At 55.2% G+C, this 20,325-nt stretch overlaps 8 protein-coding genes across 8 annotated transcripts; 4 read left to right on the forward strand and 4 right to left on the reverse strand.

Moving 5' to 3' along the window:
* Window positions 1–154: 154 nt before the first annotated feature.
* On the forward strand, window positions 155–4,145 carry CCOS01_06781 (tRNA synthetase class II; the record flags this gene model as incomplete). The annotated part of the gene is made up of 5 exons (XM_060454949.1): window positions 155–163; window positions 611–897; window positions 1,043–1,158; window positions 1,301–3,915; window positions 3,969–4,145. 5 exons carry the CDS (start codon window positions 155–157, stop codon window positions 4,143–4,145), a joined length of 3,204 nt encoding a protein of 1,067 aa, XP_060314649.1.
* Window positions 4,146–4,373: 228 nt separating this feature from the next.
* CCOS01_06782 (uncharacterized protein) lies at window positions 4,374–6,110 on the reverse strand (the record flags this gene model as incomplete). The annotated part of the gene is made up of 3 exons (XM_060454950.1): window positions 4,374–4,408; window positions 4,468–4,657; window positions 4,719–6,110. 3 exons carry the CDS (start codon window positions 6,108–6,110, stop codon window positions 4,374–4,376), a joined length of 1,617 nt encoding a protein of 538 aa, XP_060314650.1.
* A 518-nt stretch (window positions 6,111–6,628) lies between these two features.
* Window positions 6,629–8,020, forward strand: CCOS01_06783 (pyridoxal-phosphate dependent enzyme; the record flags this gene model as incomplete). Its single annotated transcript, XM_060454951.1, has 1 exon — window positions 6,629–8,020. The coding sequence occupies one exon, from the start codon at window positions 6,629–6,631 to the stop codon at window positions 8,018–8,020; it is 1,392 nt and encodes a 463-aa protein (XP_060314651.1).
* Window positions 8,021–8,681: 661 nt separating this feature from the next.
* CCOS01_06784 (transcription elongation factor S-II) lies at window positions 8,682–9,755 on the reverse strand (the record flags this gene model as incomplete). Its single annotated transcript, XM_060454952.1, has 3 exons — window positions 8,682–8,690; window positions 8,744–9,520; window positions 9,609–9,755. The coding sequence occupies 3 exons, from the start codon at window positions 9,753–9,755 to the stop codon at window positions 8,682–8,684; spliced, it is 933 nt and encodes a 310-aa protein (XP_060314652.1).
* A 928-nt stretch (window positions 9,756–10,683) lies between these two features.
* Window positions 10,684–12,453, forward strand: CCOS01_06785 (uncharacterized protein; the record flags this gene model as incomplete). The annotated part of the gene is made up of 1 exon (XM_060454953.1): window positions 10,684–12,453. The coding sequence occupies one exon, from the start codon at window positions 10,684–10,686 to the stop codon at window positions 12,451–12,453; it is 1,770 nt and encodes a 589-aa protein (XP_060314653.1).
* Window positions 12,454–13,311: 858 nt separating this feature from the next.
* CCOS01_06786 (uncharacterized protein) lies at window positions 13,312–15,643 on the reverse strand (the record flags this gene model as incomplete). The annotated part of the gene is made up of 5 exons (XM_060454954.1): window positions 13,312–13,352; window positions 13,405–15,091; window positions 15,148–15,226; window positions 15,486–15,508; window positions 15,620–15,643. 5 exons carry the CDS (start codon window positions 15,641–15,643, stop codon window positions 13,312–13,314), a joined length of 1,854 nt encoding a protein of 617 aa, XP_060314654.1.
* Window positions 15,644–16,103: 460 nt separating this feature from the next.
* On the reverse strand, window positions 16,104–17,267 carry CCOS01_06787 (uncharacterized protein; the record flags this gene model as incomplete). Its single annotated transcript, XM_060454955.1, has 4 exons — window positions 16,104–16,176; window positions 16,553–16,698; window positions 17,127–17,167; window positions 17,234–17,267. The coding sequence occupies 4 exons, from the start codon at window positions 17,265–17,267 to the stop codon at window positions 16,104–16,106; spliced, it is 294 nt and encodes a 97-aa protein (XP_060314655.1).
* A 1,935-nt stretch (window positions 17,268–19,202) lies between these two features.
* Window positions 19,203–20,110, forward strand: CCOS01_06788 (uncharacterized protein; the record flags this gene model as incomplete). Its single annotated transcript, XM_060454956.1, has 2 exons — window positions 19,203–19,496; window positions 19,943–20,110. The coding sequence occupies 2 exons, from the start codon at window positions 19,203–19,205 to the stop codon at window positions 20,108–20,110; spliced, it is 462 nt and encodes a 153-aa protein (XP_060314656.1).
* Window positions 20,111–20,325: the final 215 nt, after the last annotated feature.

Below are 20,325 nucleotides of genomic sequence, written 5' to 3' on the forward strand. Positions count from 1 at the left end.
TTCTCTCAAAAGTGAGCCTTGAGAGAGAAAAAAAGAGAGAGAAAGGTACGGTACGGTACGGTGCGGCTGATATCGAATCGCCGTTTCCGGAAGGGTAGGGAATATCCCGTCGCGAAGTGAAGAACGCGGGCCCAAAGTCAATCCAAAGTCTCGAATGTCCTTGGTGAGCTAAGGTCTTTGGACGGCGAGAAGCGGAGAACAACTTTTGCCAGTGTTGGTTGTCTTTTACGTTTGGTTGGTAAGAGAAGAGAGAGAGAGAGAGAGAGTTGCGGCTTGAATCAGCAAAAAGAAGGGGAAAAGAAGAGGAAAGGAGGAGATCCGTGGACGGTCTTAGTACCGGTAGAGCTCGCTCGCTGGCTTGCTGCTCTCTCCTGGGCAGATCCGATTCGTCGATATATATTCTAAGGGGTGAGGGGGAACTTGGAAGGAAGCGGAGAGGAAGGATGACCTTCGCTACTGCTAATGCTGCTGTGCTCGTACGAGGGGCGCGGGCGCAAGCGCGTTCTTCTCTGGCTTTCAGCTGTGGCGGACGAAGTAGCCTTGAGCATCGGCTGCGACTGCCGGGGAGCTCTGGCGCTTTTGTACTGGCTTTGACTCATTCTTGTAGAAGTTTCCACGACAGGAGCACCACCGGACCACCAGCTCCAGCTCCAGCAACAGCAACAGCAACGGACCTGGGCCACCACCACCACCACCACCACCACCACCACCCCTCGCCGCACCCGCACCCGCATCTGCATCTGCACCACCACCCGCAACCAGGCCCGCCGCCGCTATCGCCCCAGCTATCTCTACCTCTGCCTCTGCCACTGGCACGGACGCCGCTGCCCCTCCTACCCCGAAGCAATGCAGCTGCCGCGCTAGCAAGCAGCTCATCCCGCCAAAAGAGTCACAGCTGTGCCGACCCTGATAAAACATCATCCCTCCCCTCATCACCATCAACAATCACTTTTTCCAAGAGGACTCGAGCGTCGGTTGGATCCACGACAGATACCCACTCACCGTCTGGACTCATCGCATCGAGTGCTACTTTTCCCTACAGGCGCTTTCACTCTACTTCGACATTGCCCACCGCTGTCATGGCTGAGCCAAAGTGGCCCGGCGCCGTTGTGCGCAAGACTTTCCTCGAGTTCTTCGAGAAGAGGGGCCACACGATCGGTATGTTGTCACCGACTTTCCACTTTCCCCCAGCAACACGGCGTGATAGAGGAAATTGCCTCTGCTATTCTTCATCTAGACATTGCGCTTTTACTTTTGCTTCAAATGTGCCAATTGGCTAACCGTCTCTGCTTTATCTCAGTGCCGTCTTCCTCCGTCGTCCCTCACAATGACCCCACCTTGCTCTTCACCAATGCGGGCATGAACCAATTTAAGCCCATCTTCCTCGGAACGATCTCAAAGTCGGATCCCATGTACCCTCTCAAGCGTGCGACCGACTCCCAGAAGTGCATTCGCGCTGGTGGCAAGCACAACGATCTCGACGATGTCGGCAAGGACAGCTACCACCACACATTCTTCGAGATGCTGGGCAACTGGTCCTTTGGAGATTACTTCAAGAAGGAGGCCATTGAGATGTCATGGGAGCTCTTGACCAAGGTCTATGGTCTGGACCCTGCCCGCCTGTACGTCTCCTACTTTGAGGGTAACCCTGAGATGGGTCTCGAGCCCGATCTAGAGGCCAAGAGCTTGTGGCAATCCGTTGGTGTCCCCGACGACCACATCTTGCCTGGCAACATGAAGGACAACTTCTGGGAGATGGGTGACCAAGGCCCTTGCGGTCCTTGCAGTGAGGTTCACTACGACAAGGTCGGCGGCGGTCGCAACGCCGCTCACTTGGTGAACGAGGATGACCCGATGGTCGTGGAGATCTGGAACAACGTTTTCATCCAATACGATCGCCAGGCTGATAAGTCACTTAAGTCTCTCCCCGCCAAGCACGTCGATACTGGCATGGGTTTCGAGCGTCTCGTCTCTGCGCTCCAGGATACTGTTTCCAACTACGCCACCGATATCTTCACACCCCTCTTCAAGAGAATTGAGGAAGTTACTGGCGCCAGGCCCTACACTGACAAGTATGGAGCCGATGACGCCGACGGAATCGACACTGCCTACCGTGTCATTGCCGACCACATCCGTCTTTTGACCTTCTCCATGTCCGATGGCGCTGTCCCCAACAATGACGGCCGCGGATATGTCCTCCGCAGAGTGCTCCGCCGCGGTGTTCGCTACGCGCGCAAGTACTTCAACGCCGAGATTGGATCCTTCTTCTCCAAGATTCTCCCTGCTCTTGTCGACCAAATGGGTGAACAGTTCCCCGAGATTGTCAAGAAGCAGCAGGATATCGTTGAGATCCTTGACGAGGAAGAAGCGGCCTTTGCCCGTACACTTGACCGTGGCGAGGCTCAATTCGAGAAGTTCGCCAACGCTGCCATCAAGAAGGGCGAGAAGAAGCTCACTGGTGCCGAGGTTTGGAGACTTTACGACACCTTCGGATTCCCCGTCGATCTCACAAAGCTGATGGCTGAGGAGCGCAAGCTCGATATCGACGACGAGGAGGTCAAGGTTGCCCAGGAGAAGGCCCGCGAGGCTAGCAAGGTCGTCAAGAACGCTGCCCAGACTTTTGCGAAGCTGAATGTCCATCAAATCGCTGAGCTTGAGCAGCAGCTCAACATCGCGAGAACGGACGATGAGGCTAAGTTCGTCAAGGGCGACTCAAAGGCCAAGGTGCAGCTGATCTACGACGGCAAGGGTTTCATCAAGTCAACTGAGGGTATCGCCGAGAACACTCCCTTGGGTCTGTTGCTGGACAAGACCAACTTCTATGCTGAGTCTGGTGGTCAGGTCGCCGATTCTGGTCGCATCGTCATTGATGGTGTCGCCGAGTTTAAGGTTCTCGATGTTCAGAACTTTGGTGGCTACATTGTTCACAGTGGTTATCTTGAGGACGGCAACTTGTCCTCTGGCAACGAAGTCATCTGCGAGTACGATGAGCTGAGAAGATCGCCCATCCGCAACAACCACACTGGCACCCACATCCTCAACCACTCCCTCCGGGAAGTTCTCGGCGACGACATCAACCAGAAGGGCTCTCTGGTCGACAACGAGAAGCTGCGTTTCGACTTCTCCCACAAGACGGGTGTGACTATTCCCGAGCTCAAGAAGATTGAGGACTTCTCTAACGCCTACATCCGCCAAAATGGCAAGATTTACTCAAAGGAGGTAGACCTCGATCTTGCCAAGGGAATTGAGGGTGTTCGTGCCGTCTTTGGCGAGACATACCCCAACCCTGTTCGTGTTGTGTCTGTCGGCGTTGATGTTGACACCCTCCTCGCAAACCCCAAGAACGCAGAGTGGCGCAAGGTCAGCGTGGAGTTCTGCGGAGGTACTCACGTTGAGCAGACCGGCCTCATCAAGGACCTTGTCATCGTTGAGGAAAGCGGTATTGCCAAAGGTATCCGTCGCATCATCGCCTACACTGGCGATGCTGCTCACCAGGTGCAACGCGAGGCTGCCGAGTTCTCTAAGCGTCTCGATGCACTTGAGGCACTTGCCTTTGGCCCCGAGAAGGAGCAGGAGATCAAGTCGACCCAGCATGCTCTCAACCAATTGACCATCTCGACTCTCACCAAGGAGGACATCAAGAAGCGCTTCGACAAGATTGTCAAGTCCGTCACCGATGAGCAGAAGAAGCGCCAAAAGGCCGAGTCCAAGACTGCGCTCGACACCGTTGCTGCGCATTTCGAGAAGAACAAGGACTCCAAGTGGTTTGTTGGTCAGCTCCCGATCTCCGCCAACGCCAAGGCTATTGGCGAAGTTGTCAAGCACTTCCAGTCCAAGGACAAGGAGCGCTCTGTCTACCTGTTTGGTGGAAGCAAGAACGAGGGTGCCGTTGCCCACGGCGTTTACGTTGGCACTGTAAGTTGACCTCCTCGTACGAGTATGGAAGTACAAGCTAACATGCAATGCAGCACCTGTCCTCACAAGGCGTTACTGCCGAGCAGTGGGCTTCTCAGGTCAGTGGAGTCATCGGAGGCAAGTCTGGCGGCAAGGAGCCTACCCGCCAAGGACAGGGTACCAACGCCGAGAAGTTGGACGAGGCTGTTGCCGAGGCAGAGAAGTGGCTGAAGGAGAAGCTCAACATTTGAGCGACAGAGATATCCCGCTGATGTGCTGCAACATGTCTGGCAACCAATTTACTTTTCACGGGGTCTAGATGGATGGGAGCATGGGCGAAAACAGGATATGCTGCGATTTCGAGCATGTCCAAAGTAGGAAAAGGAGTCGATCACTGGCATGATGGGCCTGTAGTTCCTCTCGATGTATTCCAACAAGATTAAGGAAGACAACCTGAACAAAGTTAAGAAACAGCAGAATTACGTGCTGCCTGTGTTGCGGAACTTTCCGTAGTCTAAAAGGGGTATATGTTTTTCTTCTTTTCTACATTTGTTTATACAGTTACCAGCACACTTGCGTTCTGGTAGTAGCTCAGCAGAGGGTTTTCCCCGCTGCGCGTTTGGGTGTCTTCGAGGAACGCCCACCGCTGCATAAAGTCACCATGCGACATGAGCCTCGTAAGCTTGCCCGTGATGGCCTGGTACATGGCCTCCATGGTTTGGAAGTCTGTGGGGAACATGATGTCAAAGTAGCCTTGGTGGACCTGTTGCGACCTTTATGTTAGCAACGGCATTCATCATGTGCGTTGTGGTTGTTGAACGTACCAAAGGCGTCGTCACGGGCACCGTCGTACGCTCGTATCGGGTCTGGACGACGGGGGCGTTGAGGCCCGGTATGGCGTCGGGCAGCGAGTGGAAGTCGCTCGTGACGAGGCGGTGGCCGGGGAAGTACTTTTCGAGCACGTCGAAGAACTGCATGAGGCGGGTTGGGATGTACTCGGGCTCCGAGAGGTTCGGCATGAGCGGCATGCGCGACTTGAGGTGGCGGAGGACGCGGTTGGCCGGGTAGGGGAGGGGGTAACGCCCACCCGTGGCGGCGTGGCGGACGCGGAGGAAGCGGGCGAGGACGGGGTCGAGGTCGGGTGAGTAGAACTCGTAGAGGTCGTTGTCCGCGTCGACGAGGACGGAGCCCTGGAGGGGTTCTTCCGTGGCGAGGTCGTAGCGGACGACGTCGTGAGAGAAGTTGTCAAAGACCTCCATGGCGAGGAAGAAGCAGGGTGAGGGGACGCGTTCGGACCAGGAGAAGATGGACTGGTTGATGATTTCGACCTTGGAGGCGTGGCCGCGGGAGTCGGCGGTGGAGAGGAGGTGGTGGCGCTGGAGGGAGGCGAGGGCGGGTGAGATCTCGATGATGCGGTACTGGGTGCGGGCGTAGACCTGGGGGTCGAGGTCGCGGATGTAGTCGAGGATGTTGAGCATGAGGGTGCCGCGGCCGGCGCCCATCTCGTAGATGATGAGGTCGTGGTAGGGGTACGTCGTGAGGCGGTAGTTTGAGACGAGGTAGCGGGCAATGGCCTCGCCGTAGTAGGGGCGGAATAGCTCCGTGGGCGTGTGCCAGAGCGGGCGGGCGTCGTTGACGCCCTCTTTGTCGTCGAGGTCGTCCTCGAACTCGGTGTAGCGCCGGCCGAGCTCGCGGTAAAAGTGCGGCTCGTCGCGGAAGGAGGGGAAGTCGAAGGGCTGGCCGGGGGAGAAGATGACGGCCTGGGTGGAGAAGTAGCCGTAGGCCGGGTTGTAGAGGCTGTCCTCGATGAAGTCGCGGGTGAGCATCTTGGCCTTGCGCGGGCGGGTCGAGCGGGCGGCCAGGTCGCGGGCGTTGAGGGTCGGGTAGGTGTCGAACTCGTCGGCGCGGTCGCTCGGGAAGAGGGAGGTCCGCTGCTGCCATTTTGACTCGTTTGTCCTTTCCTGTCTCTCGGATGTGGTCTTGACGGCGTAGTGTCGCCGTTGCTGAGGTGCCGCAGAGGCATTGGCAGCTCTTGAGGAGGAGGTGGATGATGCTGGAGCTGCCACGCCGCCGCTGTGGTTATGTTGGACACGAGGCCGTTGGTGATGATGACTTAAAGCTGGAATGCCGGCGGCAGTCGTGCATTGTCGCCGTGGTTGGCATGCGGGCCGGCGGAAGAGCTCGCGGAAGAGACGGGTGACGGCGGGGGAATCCATCCCGAGAAGAGGTTTCGATAGTCGTCGAGCGGAACGAATACTCGGCAGGGCGAAATGGGGGTCGATTTGGGAAAGTCAATAAAATGGTTGCAAATCGCGGATCTTCGGTTTGGCAGAGAGGTTCGAACATGGCCCGAGCTCCCTTCTACCACGGGGCAGCTGTTAATCCGCCATAGCGCACATGCCCGTTCCCATTCAGCTCCACCACCTGCCAAGGGATGCCCCAACGGGAGTTTCAACGCCTGAGGAACCTGGAGGCACAACGCGGTGGACGGTCACAGAGGCACCGTTGAGGCTGAAAGGCAGGGGTCTAGAAGAGCTAAAATGACATCACCTGCAGTTTAGCGGGCAAATCCCCTGTAGAATAAGATGGTTGAAATTCATGCGCCGAGCACCTGTCAATGTTTTTGTTTTCCGATACCGCAACCACATCTCGTCAAGAGATATACGACGACAACAACAAGAGCTCGCGGGAAGAGTAACGCGGACGATGGAGCACGACACATGACACAGACAACATGTCTCTGAGTAACCATCCCAAAGCCTATGGCTCGGCCGCCCTAGCGCTCGCCTTCACGGCCGGCATCCTCGTCACCCTAGGCTTCAAAGACTTTTATCCGGACCTAGAACGCCGGTATCAGCGCCGTCGCAACCGCCGCGCGCGCAACAACACATCCACCGCGGATCCCTCGCGGCGTAGCAGCCTCTTCTGGGGCCCGCCCGTGCAACTCGAAGACCACGAGACTGCATCCGAAGCCGATGAAGCGGCGGCTGCCGCTCTTCTCACCACCCTCGGCGGTTCCGCCTGGAACCCGCCGCTGATCGCGGACGGCGTGGCGGGCGCCATCGGCAATACGCCCCTCATCAAAATCCGCTCTCTCAGCGAGGCCACGGGGCGCGTCATCCTCGCAAAGGCAGAGTTCCTGAACGCTGCCGGCAACACGCCCAAGGACCGCGTCGCGCTGTCCATGATCGAGGGCGCCGAGGCCGCGGGCCAGCTCGTCCCCGGCCGCGGCGACACCATCTACGAGGGCACCGTCGGCAGCACGGGCATCTCCCTGGCGACGCTCGCGCGCGCGAGGGGCTACCGCGCGCACATTTGCATGCCCAACGACATGGCCATGGAAAAGGTCGACCTACTCCGTCACCTGGGCGCCACCGTTGAGCGCGTGGACCCGGCGCCGATCGCATCGCCGGAGCACTTTGTCAACCTCGCTCGCCGCCGCGCGCTAGAGCACGCCGCCAAGGCCGGCGACGGCAGCGTCGGCTACTTTGCGGACCAGTTTGAGAACCCGGCCAACTTTGCGGCGCACCTGCACACCACGGGCCCGGAGATCGTGTACCAGACCGGCGGGAAGCTGGACGCCTTTGTCGCCGGCGCGGGGACGGGCGGTACCATCGCGGGCGTGGCCAAGTACCTCAAGGAGGAGGCCAACGTGCCGGGCCTACAGGTCGTGCTGGCGGACCCCCAGGGCAGCGGGCTGTACAACAAGATCCGGCACGGCGTCATGTACTCGAGCACCGAGAAGGAGGGCACGCGGCGGCGGACGCAGGTCGACACCATCGTAGAGGGCATCGGCATCAACCGCGTCACGGAGAACTTTGAGGCCGGCAGGGAGCTCATTGACGACGCGATCAAGGTCACGGACGAGCAGGCGTGCCGCATGGCGAGGTGGCTGGTGGAGAACGACGGCATTTTCGCCGGCAGCAGCAGCGCGGTCAACTGCGTTGCGGCGGTCGTGGCGGCCTCGAGGCTTCCCGAGGGGAGCCAGGTCGTCACTATTTTGTGCGACTCTGGCACGAGGCATCTCAGCAAGTTCTGGAAGCATGTGGCGGCGATGGGCCTGGAGGAGGACGATCACTCAGCTGATCTGTTCTCAGTGCTCAAGATCGACCCGGCGAAGAAGTAATGATACAGACTACTAATAGATCACTTCTCTCTCCATACTGCTTTGCTATTCCCCGCACGGGTCCCCAATGGCTGAAGATCTTTCACCATACATACGAGATGAACACTCAGTTGTTGCAATGCCCACTGCAGAAAGTCTTCTTCTGAAACCCCCCTTCCCCCCCAATGTATCCCTCAGCAGCGGCGACAAGGGAATATTGCATGGGAAAGCACACAATGGGGTGCCACGATGTCATGAGATAGAGTGTGCTCCAAGTGAATGCGGTAAGGAGCCGGGGCGATGTAATAAGGTAGTGAGCCAATGCCAATTAGGCACTTTGCAGGATCTCGATTGCTCCCGAGCCTCAACTCAATACAGGCTACATGGCTATGGACTCATCAAGCCCCCCATCTAAAGTGTAATTCGCTCTCTGTGAAACCGATCATCGATAGCCACACATGCATCTGATGCCCGAAGCTTTTTATGTTCAAGGGCAGAGCAAAAAGAATCAATAAAGGAGAAAATACGGAGGACCATTCCTCTTCCCCAACTCCATACCAACCAAGCCCGCACTCCCGAGTGCCAAATGCAGGACCATAATCCCGTGCTTCAATAACGGGGTATAAGTGAAAATCACGCCGTCAGTTGAAAAAATCGAAACCTCCTCTCCAGAATCGTACGCTCAAGAGAACTGAAGCTTAGTTAGCATAGTTGGTAAAGAGAATGAAACAATGGCCAACAAACCTTCCAGCGGTTACCGCATACGGTGCACTCGCAGAATGTCGTCATCGGTTCATCAGCACTGCGAGTCTGCGCCTGGCTGTAGCTGACTTTCTTCTGGCCACACTTGCCGCACTTGAGAGCATCGCTGATACTCTTCTCGGCCATGGGAACCTGGGCCTTCTTCATGTTCTCCTGCTGCAGAGCATCCTCCTTCTTCCTCTGCTCTTCCGACTTGAGCTCCTCGTGGGTCATGACCACGAACCGAGCAGGAGTGATCTTGCCTTCCATAACATTGACACCAAGCTGGCGGTTGCTCTTGACTTTAAGGTTGCTGAACAGGGAGCGCAGCTTCTCACGGTACTCCTTGGTGACACCCTTGAAATGGCTGTGGGCAGCCAACTCAACCTCGATGGCCTTGTTAAGAACATCGTTGACGGAAGCGGTGGATCGGTATGCGAGGCCATTGTAGAGGAGTTCGATGCAGGAATCGCGAACAGCATCATTAGTGCGCTTCACGTCGGCGCCATCGGCCTTAGCGCGGCGAGTCTCGGTGTTGCCCTTGAAGGGTTGGTTCAGCGCAGATGACGAAGACGGTTTCGGGGCCGGGGCCTGGGTCGGCGACGGAGCAGCCGGAGACGATCCCTTCTTGATCTTGCCCTGCTTCTCGGCTTCGACCAGCTTCTTCCACTTATGGACGAGCTCGGTAGCGGCGCGAGCAATTTCCTTGTTCGAGTTCTGGCGAAGCTTGCCGACGAAGACACCTGCTCTGCTAGACTGGTCGAGTACAAACGAGGTCAGCTACGATTCGTCTTAATAGCAAACAAGGTGAGCAGGAACATATGCCAAGACCACGCATGTCGATGGAACAGTGCAATCCGCGACGTACCCGAAGCATCTCTTCCGTGGGGGCAGCCTCCTTCTTGAGTCGTTCAAGGAGAGCAAGAGCGGTTGCAGGAGGCTCGTTGGCCTGTACAACCTTATTGAGCTGCTTGATGCAGGACTCAAGCTCGCGTTGATCCATGCCAGTCGACATCGTGGGCAATTTGTGCGCAAGTGAATTGCGATGAGTGATTTTCCGGCGCGCGCAACGCGATTCTCGATTTGTAGATGTTAAGGAGTTGTACGGGCGTTGAAAGAAGGCGAGGCTAGGTAGAGGTAATGGCCATTTTCCTCAAGTGGGTGGTGGAATCGCGCCGGAGCCAAGTGGGGCAAAGCCTTAGTATCCACCTCACTGTCGTGTGTGCAGCCCGGTCCCGTCCCTTCCACCCGTCATAAGGTACTTTCCCCCGGATCAGCGGTATTATGTTTCACCGGGATCCGTTCTGGCAAGAGAGGCGTGGGGTGTTACCGTGCTGCACCCCTTCCCGCACGTCTTATCGTTGGACGTCCATGTGACGACAAGGGGAAGCGAAGCTTATCAAATGTCGAGTCACGCTGCCACATGGTCCCTGCTGCTGCCATTTCAGCGGATTCAGCGGAGAAGCTACCCACCTGAAGCTGTCCCCCACGACAGCTGCTGCGCATGCAAGGGGCAGATGCTGGAGCCTATGACGCCAGATGTTGATGTGTTTAGGACGTCTGTAAACCTTCTCTAAACATCAACAAGCCTTGACCGTCCTTTGTCTCTGCCTATTCTTGGCCACCAACCGTTGCACCCGTTTCTGTTACTAGCTCCCGTCGAATGAGTCACTAGTACGGACATAATATCCGGAATCATAAACATTGTGCCTTATATCAAGGCAGCTACGACCTCCCGACCCTTGCGGTCAACTTCGCCACTCTACGCGCTCGGCGCGTCGCGAGATCAACTATACTCCAAAATCCAATAGTAAATAATTGACTTGCCCATGGATGGAACACCATCTCTTGACACGCCACAGTACTCTTGCTCGTCTGGTTGAGACTCAGAAAACGACCTTCTCAGCCACAGCCTCGAGGCTTCACCAATATCATTAGGCACGATGCCTGCACATCGTCAACAAGACCTACCCGTCGAGAGTTCTTGGCGCTTGGTGGAAGGCGGCGAGAATGACAGCTTCGATACGTCCATTCTTAACGATATGGAGGAGGATGATAGCTTCCTGACGGAGCCGTCGCAAATGCCGTCACAGTCATTCAGCATCGGCGGCTCTCAAGAGTCGCACCACAGCGTTCAAGATTTCATGAACAAAGCAGACGATGAGCGAGTCATCCTTCGCTCGCCATTTCAACCCACCGTACGACGAGATCCAAACCGCTCTCCCGAACCGGAATTTATCATGCCATCCATGCGTTTCAGTTCTACTTCAGGGACGGGAACCAGCCCCCAACACAGTAGCGGTCACTCCTCGCGGACCATCCGCCCCAGCGACGTCTCTTATCAGCAGCAGGACGTGCGACGTCGTGCGATACGTCAAGCCAGCAATGGAAGCCCTACATCTGCCAGACGTGGCGATCCCAGAAGAGTGAGGGGTTACTACGATGAACCGGCTGAGCCCCAGACCGTTACGGAGCGCTTGTCAGAGTCTCTTCCAAGTGCGGCCTTCAACATCCTAGCATGGGTATTCAACGTCATTGGCATGGCCCTTGGCTATATCCAAAAGCCACTAGCGCTATGTCTGGCAGTCTGGCTCTTCTTTGGCGCCTCCATAATGCTTCAAAATATGGTCACCAAGTCAATCACAACATCGCTCTCGCCGCTCTGCCGCATCCCGGGCGCAGCATACTTAGATCTCCCGTTTTGCCCCTCGTTCACTACTTCACCAGGCGGAGGCAAAGAGTCAGGGTCTGAGTCTGCCAACGTTGAGTTTGACGACCTCATGAACGTTCAGTCACAATTCGAGCAAGTCCTCGAACGCAGTGCCGATGGCGTATCACTACCAATGGAGATGAAGCGTTCCGAGTCTTCGATACGCGATCTACGCACCATGGTTCGATACTCGGAATTGCCACAGAGAGACGAGCTGGTGTACGAGTTCAACGAGTACATCGATACCGCCCGCTTGACGGCCTCTGACTTGCAAAAGTTCAACGTTCATGTGGGATCTGCCGTCGACTCTGTTATCTCGATCAACCGTTGGACATCTCGCTATCTTGATACCCTCTCTGCATCAGAGACAACAGATGTAGGACTGGTTTCCCAGTGGTCCAGCTGGCTCTTCTACCCCTTTACTCCAACAGTGACACCCTTCTCCGAACGGACCCTTCTCGACAAATACATCGAGCATACCGCCCTCGTCTCTGACCGGATCTCCTCTCTCATAGTAGAAGCGCAAGGAGTTCTGCTTCTACTCACGAAGGCGGAGGAGAACCTGAACCAGATTTACGAAATCGTCACTCGCTCGTCGAACTCGGTCAAATCCCGTCGCGACGAGGTTCTCTGGACGTTGTGGACTCTTGTCGGTGCGAATAACAAACGCCTGCATAACCTCAATGCCCAGCTCTCCCTCCTGCGCCAGGTGGATAGGCAGCGCGTCACGGCTGTTGCGCAGATATCGGCCCTTATTGTGGACCTTGAAAAGATCCAGGCCGGGCTGGGCGACCTCCGCGACCGCGTTGCCGCTCCCGAACTCGTGCGTGATTCGACCATAGCAATCCCGTTGACAGTTCACATTGAGACTATCGATCGTGGAGTCGAACGACTTGAGGATGCTCGTCAGCGGATCCGCGCCGCCGAAAATGACCGTATCCGCGAAGCACTGGCTAGAGGAGGCACAAAAGAGGACGACAAGCTCATTGAGGGACGTTCATAATGACAGAGGGCAGAGAATGTAGGAGGAAACACGGTAACAGATGGAACTGCCAAGACATGACGAGTGGATGAAAGTTAAGATTTCGGTGTTTATAATGCATAACTGAACGTGCTTAAGACGATCAGTTGGCCCGGCTTGGCGAAACAAATCAGATGAAAGCTGGCATATACAATGATTCGGATGAAACGACAATAGCGAAAATACCACGTGTGGAGAAGTCTTGTTTTTTTTTATAAGACATACTGAATAGCAATGAGTCCGATTTGTATACCTCTTGTTAGACTCAGTGTATTATGTATGGTTTTGTCCTGGCTTTACACACGCAAAAGACTGGCCTGAACGGGATCTGGCTTTGAAGGGAAATCACAGGGTATATAATTCAGCAAATTTATCTTTTTAGACCGTGAGGGGTCTCAAGTTTTGATTTCATTGCCCGCTGTCTGGCCGACACAAGACTGCCTAGTCTGAGCAGTGCACAGCTGCCGTCACTGATTTCTACGTAACTTTTTCAATTCATACCCTCCTCCAAATCGCCGTTGATGCTTAACCGAGCCGATGGGGTATATCCTGTCCAAAAGCTTGGGCTCTTTACAGCAGCCCAAGAGTAACGTTCCGTGCTAAAATGTAGCAATCCGAGGGCCAATCTGAGCCCACCGAGTCTATCGTCGTGATTGTGAAATAAAAGTCTCCTCACCACCCCCCTCGGAGGTAGGTACCAGGGAGTGTCGTAGATATGCATCGTGATATTCCCTTGCTTGCCTCTCAAAAGTTCCAAAAGGCAGTCCTACTGCCTGATCCTAAACGCCATTGCACCATGCAACTCCGAATTTGATGACATGCTTCCAGTGCATGCAACTGTCATGAAAATCCTGGGAAAACCTTGACGACATAACGTTTCCCTGCAACCGAGGTCAGAACATATGCTTGATGTCGCAAGGACTTTGTACTTACACGCTGGATTGCGACCATCTGGGTCGTCAAAGGGTGTACCAGCAAGCGCTCTCATTCGCGCTCTTGCCAACTGAGACGGGCTCTTGCGTCCTTCAGGACGTGGATGGTTCTGATGTGACTCTGATCCAGGCATATGGAGCCGCAATCCACCTGCTTTCCGACGTTTATTCTGATGAGTAGCCGGAGCTGCAGCGGCTTGTCTGGGCGGCTGAGGTTGCGGATGTGGCGGGTCTTGAGCTTCGGATTGACTTGAGGGTTGGTCCGAATCTTCTTGCTCCTCTTGGGTCGGTTCGAGGGCACGTTGTGTAGTGGACAGGGGTGCAGCTTCGAGATCCACCGACGTATCGACATTTGCTGACTCCTGCACTGTTTTCGGGGACTTGGATGTCAGAACGGGTGTCAAGGGCGTTTCTGTCGGGGATGATGCCGCTTTGTCCGTGCCGAATAGCCGCTTGCCCCAACGCTTGCTTTTCACCTCCCCCTCTTCGTCGTCTGACTCGTCAAAAACTACCCGTTCCCTCAATCGTCGAATGGCCCTCTCACGGCGTACCATGCCATTGGTAATCTTGGGACAGTAGTTCGGTGGGAGCATATTCCTCTTACAGATTGGGCATAGTGAGCTGTTCAGACTGAGAAACTCGTCTATACACTCGGGGTGAAAGATGTGGCCGCAAGGCAGTTCGCGGATGACGGAGTCCCGATCGACGTAATTCTCCAAGCAAATGTGGCACTGCGGCTGATAGTTCGTGGCAACTGTGCTTTTTGAGCTGTTGACGCTTGCTCTTCGGGCCCTTGATCTTGGAACGGCGGATTCGGATATTGTTCGCTGGTCAGTCCGCATGCTTCGCGGTGACCTCACGGATTTGGGTGGCCTTGTAGTAGAAGGTGTGCTGATCATTTCCGGCTGAAAACTGTAGGTGAAAAGTGGAAAGCCCTTGACGTGATCCACGGGCACGGTTACTCGTTTGATTCCCATCGCTTCCAGATCAACCTCGCCGCTCAGCACCCTTCTTCGTAGTGAAATTCTTCGTCTTCTTTGTACTAGGTGCATCGTGAGTGATAGACACGCGATGATAAATATCACAACGCCAACCACAGTGAGAATCCATGTCCACATGGCAGGAACACTGTCACGGTCCTTGATGGTTAGCTCTGTCCATATGCGGACGTAATCATTATCGTGGGGGTCGTAGATCTCCTGGATTTCCTCCCCGTATGGGATCTCGGAGATGTTCCCAGAATACAGGCTAAGCTGCTTCATGAATTTGGTGCCCTCGGCGCCTGGCACGGCGAAAATCGGAAAACGGTTTTGGGTTCGCCATGCATCACCATCTTCAAGATCCCATATCGGGGAATCAGCGCCCTGTGGTTCGTTCGTCGAATTATTGGGCCGGTAAAAGATGAAGGCGCGTATGGGGTCGAGGCGTGCGGATGCAAGATAGGCCTTGGTGCAGGTCGCATTAAACCATGGCGCAATGGCAATTAGGTTATAGTTGGTAGGAGGAAGCTCTGCCTGTGTAGTGGCATTTCGTGGGATTATGTCGTACTGCTGCTCGAAACACGGGTTTGTGACGCTGAGATCGGGGACGTATAGCAGACCTCGGATGATGCCATCCTGCGTTTCGGTGTTTGTCGTGCTCAGCGTGGTGAGGTTTGCTGTGATGGTGTCCTGGTAGGCTACCTTGCTCTGTGCACTTGGTTTAGATCAAGACTTAGGATAAGTTTGATGGCGACGAGACATACCGACAGAGAGGTGATGTTCTTGATGAGAGTCGAGGGGACGGTGTTTGCGCCCGACCAAACAGGGTTACTGAACAGCAGACTGTGTAAAGGTCAGCTGGTGGTTAAAGATACGCAAGTGGTTGGGGAAATGCGGGTGGTGAGGCATTCGCGCCAAGGTCTGCCCACAGAGGTGCTGCGAGGCACAGTGACGCGGGCCAAGGCAGCAGCAACGTGATGCGACGAGATGGTAAAGGAGTCAACGGGAAAGCAGCAGAGAAGCGTGCGCAGCAATGAGGAATACGGGGACGATAGCATCGAAAGCAGCGGGCATCTGAAAGGAGTTTTGCTGAGACATACACGACATTTCGAATCTGTTCGAGAGCTGTGAGACGTCAGTGAGTTGTGCCAAGACCGGGGGATTTTGGCACCTCTTGGCCGCCGCAAAAGAGAGAGAGAGAGAGAGAGAGAGCACGGCAGGCGTTCACCTGCTTACTACGGGCAAGATGACCAGAGGCATGATTTTCTGATTTATGTATTGTACAGAAAATGAGAAGGGCATATAATGACTTACACATGCTTCCCTCACATGTTCAACGAACGGGTTGAGGGCATTGAAACCATCAACCTGGTGTGAATAAATCGTGGGTGGCTGCTCGGGAAGTGGAACGAACACCAGCTTTCAGGTGGGATAACCAACAAACGAGCGAGGCGGAAATGCCCGGGAAATCGGTGTCGTCGGAAATTTGGTTAAGAGATTCAAGGCTGACTCGGTCTGAAGACGACGAACTGGAAGTAATAGTGCGTAGTGAGTCGATTCAAGGCGGAGGCTACAATGTGAATGCTCGAGGACAAGGTCGAGTCGCGATGCGAGGCGAAAGGGATGAGATTGGTGAAATGGCAAGCAGAAGGTGACCAAAAGGCGAGCTGAGAGAGAAGCGATTGAATGGGAGGTCAGCGAGCTGGGGCAGGCGCGATTTTCAATGCCAAGCGGGGTTCAGGTCAGGTCGTTCCCAGTGCGCTTGCTGCAGGTGCGCTCTGTATTCGTACACACTGATCAGGTCAAAGGGAAAGCAAGGTCAGGTCCAGGTCCAGGTCCAGGTTCGGGTTCCAGGTCGGGGGGTGAGAGAGTTGGGTGTGGGAATCGGGTGTGTACTGTGAAGAGAGTGTGTGTGTGGTGGTGGTGTTGGGGGAGTTTTGGGAGAGAGAGAAGGGTGGTGGCCGGGTGGCATGTTGGATGACTTTGAACGACCGGGCAGACAGACTGAGGACCAAATGGCTGGAGCATGGGGCAGGAGAGGTCCGAAGTACTCCATACAAGAATGACGAGGACGGGAGAAGTATCCATAGCCAAATTGGAGGTATCGGATCACCAGAAGAGTGCAGTGTCGGACACCAAGAAGCAAGTCCCAAGGTACTTTGCGCATACCTGATCTGGCCGGGCATTGTATGTAAAGTAGGGGCGAGGGAACTGATGCACAGCCTCCCTGCCCTGTCCTCGCACTTGCACTTGCACTTGCACTTGCACTTGTCTCCGTCCTCGTCCTCGTCCTCGTCCTCGTTGTCGCTACCCGCCTGTCCCAGAGAAGGAAGAGCAGGTACTCTCGATGTACCTTTCGTTGGCTGTTAAGCTGCTTCGTCTTCCATTGCCTGTGGCCACCGCACACCGTTAGTGAGTTACCTGCCTAGTCGTTACCGCTGGCGTTCCGGCTGGCGTCTACGGTGTGCATCCTTCAATACGCGGGCTGTCTTCTGCTCTGTTAATTCTAACGATAAATGGACGTTACATGATGCACTTGACAACGACCTGTGAGGAGTGGATTCGAGTGCCAATCAGTAACATGAACAGCAGATTGTGGACACCAGTCGACTGGAGGAGCGTTCCAGGTTGAATGCGGTGCAAGTGCGGTAACAGATTCAAGACAGTCGGGGGACTCTCATGATGCGCGGATGGAATTGGACGCAAAGATGCAGCCAGTTGGTTCGCAAGTACGGCACCGTACGGATAGGCTGGCAGAGATGGTGGAGTGGATCGCGACGGAGACTGTTGAAAGTTCCCCCGGTAGCCAGTCAGGACTCAGGAGGCCGTCAACCACACCTCACAACTCACGCTCCAGAGCGAGCACAACTGTAGGGTACAACATCCCCAGCTGGACGAGGCAAGAGAAACACGGCGGACCACTCGGAAGCAAGGGAAACGGGAGAGAAGACATGTACCGGCGAGTACCTGCCGATGTACATCCACTACCTTCCTGACACACACACACACCTTACCTAAGAAATGGATGAAAGGCACTACCACAGTTCCAATTGCTGCTGTGTGCTCCTTCCCTTCTGACTCTGACTCTCACTCTGTCTATGTCTCCAGACGGAACCCAAGGACCCTTTCGTCTACCCTGCCATCAGCAAAGCACCTGGATTTGGACATTCACAGATCATTCCTAGCTTCCCGTTCCTGTGACTGCTCACGGGAGCTGCTTACCTCAGCCAAACGCCCCGCACAACATGGATTTAATCCATTGCGCGTGAAGTGTATCGAGGCCCGGCATGCACCAACTCCAACTGCATCATCCCAGCGCATTCGAGGAGCCGAAGAACCGAGCTCTTATCACGACACAACCACCAGTGACCACAAACTCCCACACAACTATTACGGGATGCCGGCGGGCAGATAAAACCAACAACATTTTCAACCACCAAAGCGGCTATTGTCTATACTATAATTGGCCCCAAATGACCCCAAAGACCCTGTACCTGCAGCCCTGCATTTGCTCGCGCGACTACACTAGCACTCGAAAGTCGACGTTGATACACATACAGAAAGAAAATGGACAAACCACAGCCGTTTCCATCTGCAAATCAATCATTTTGGTGCCGCTCTTGCCGTTGGTGTCGGTCACCGCATGCCACAAACAATCAAAGGAAAAAGTAAAACAGTCTCATTACATGTCCCCCGCCGTGCCGTCTTAGCCTGCACATCACACGCCCACGGATACACGGCATCCCCAGCCCAATCCCTCGCCCGACGCCCATCGCATCGCATGTCATCATGGCTAAGCTTTTTCGTTGCCTCGATTCCCTCGAAAGCTTGTCTGATCTTCCAACGACCTACCCAGTTCCCCCGTGCCGGCTCCCGCTTCCCACCCTCGCCAGATCGGCTCAAATCACTATGGCACCCGCTTGCCTTCTGCCTTTCTCTCACTAGCTATGAAACCTCATAGGCTGACATGATGGGCCCGTTCCACATTGATAGCCTCAGGAGAATGGTCTTCCTAGTCTTTCTCATCCGGGGAACGAGTCGTGGCCCCCTTCTGATTCCCTCCCGCTAAAATAGCAGGCTACTACCGTCCACGTACCGCATGTCTTAGCGTGGAAGAGAGAGATGGAAAATCAAAAGGGTCACCAACTGCTCTGGGCCTTGCCGCTGCCGCCTTCGGATACGGACGCCAGCATCTCTCCGTGCAGGCTGACCAACAGAGTTGTCGAGTCTTCTCTGGTCCATCGTCCGTAACGACGGTACCCGTGATACGATGCCCGATCTGATTACGACCAGTCCTCGACGGTCGAGATTTTCCTCTTAGCTTCGTCGCATCGAAGTCTCTCACACCTCCCCTTTTCCACTTGGGATTTTGAGTTTCTCCCACCACACGGGCCCGGTCTACAGTCATGGGCAAGTTGTGCCGACAGTTCCAGACGTTTTGCACCAGCCGATGTGCGTGACAGCTCGACCACGCCCGCCCGGTCGTTCTCGGCATTCACTCTCTCGGGTCTCCCGGTCTGACGGCACCTTTCGCGTGGCTGTCTACTATACGATCGACGGTCGTTATACATGTATAGCGCTTCACTCAATATCAACAATGCGCAATTGGCGTCTCGGGAAATATTCTTCTCAGCGCCACGGAGTTAACAGGGTTTTTGCTTCTAGAGGAAAAAACATGGGCGGCTTCGCATCATTGCTCCAAGGCACAGCGTAAGATCGTACCATTTGGGCGCGTAGTACGACGCCAACCAAATTGGTGGTCTGCGGCTCAAGTCGACGCCTTTACCAAACAGCACCGCTGCAAGACGCTCGACTGCATATGGCCGCCATTAGCCTGGACGTGTACTCTCAGACCGCCCACTTGGCGCTCGACCATGGGAAGCGCACATTGCGTGGCCTGCGTGCTGCTGTCCTCCACAAGGGCCAGTGCCTTTCGCTGTACCAAATCGGGATGGTACTGGCCGGCACCAACAACAGCACTCGGGATCCTACGATGTCTCTCCCGCTGCAAGTCAATCAGCGGGAAAAGCTTCTAGCCACCGGACCCTTCCCTTCTAGTCCCGATGACTCGACCTCCGCCCGTTCTTGGCATCCCGACTTCATACCTTATCAGGTTCGCTATCCCTTCAGATGGCAACGAGCCTCTCAGAGACACCATGTCTGCATTCAACACCCCTGATCAATTCGGAATCACCCAGCATACCATTTGGTTTTCTGGCTTTCCCACTACTCTTTGCGATGCTACTCTGCAAACTTCCACCGGCGTCCGGACTTAGGCTCCCTGAAGCAAAGGTACATGAAGAGTACCAATGCTAGGTTCCCCTCACAAACGCGGGTGCCCAGACAGACGTCATTGAAACATTGGCTGCTCCCTGGGTCAGATCCACCGGGGACAGGGGCCATCTCCCACACCTACGGTTGGCAATTTTACTGCTCTACCCTTGCCAGTAGAGAACACATTTTCCGGCGAAACTGGTCTGGTCTCGTCCGGAATGTTGCGTGCTTCACCAATCTGAATAATTAGTTCTTCAACAATCACCCTGACTCCTTCCATGCCAGCCGAAGATGCCGGACAGCCGCTCTTGGTTCCCCAACGCCGCTCTCGGCAATCTGGAGGCTCCCGGCCGCGGCGGTCTGGCGCCGTTCTGTTGTCTCAACCGGCAAAAGAAGCCGATAGACCCTCTACGTCACGTACTAGTCCGTCGTGTGATTCGTCAAAGCATCTAGGCTGGCTGCGACATTGATACGCCCGAGAACAATGGCAACGCCAGAGGAATCTTTTGACGGGCTGCCACTGAACCCTACTTTTGACCGCGCGTCTTTTGCACAACGTTGGCGGATTCCACGATATGGCAGGTGTTCGCCTTTTTGTGGCTGTGTCAAGATTGCTGAGGATTCTTGGGCAAGATTTAATCCTCAGGTGAATATCTTGGCTCTGGCTT

Source organism: Colletotrichum costaricense, assembly GCF_030867565.1.
Source record: "Colletotrichum costaricense strain IMI 309622 chromosome Unknown Scaffold_6.1, whole genome shotgun sequence".
Taxonomy (NCBI): domain Eukaryota; kingdom Fungi; phylum Ascomycota; class Sordariomycetes; order Glomerellales; family Glomerellaceae; genus Colletotrichum; species Colletotrichum costaricense.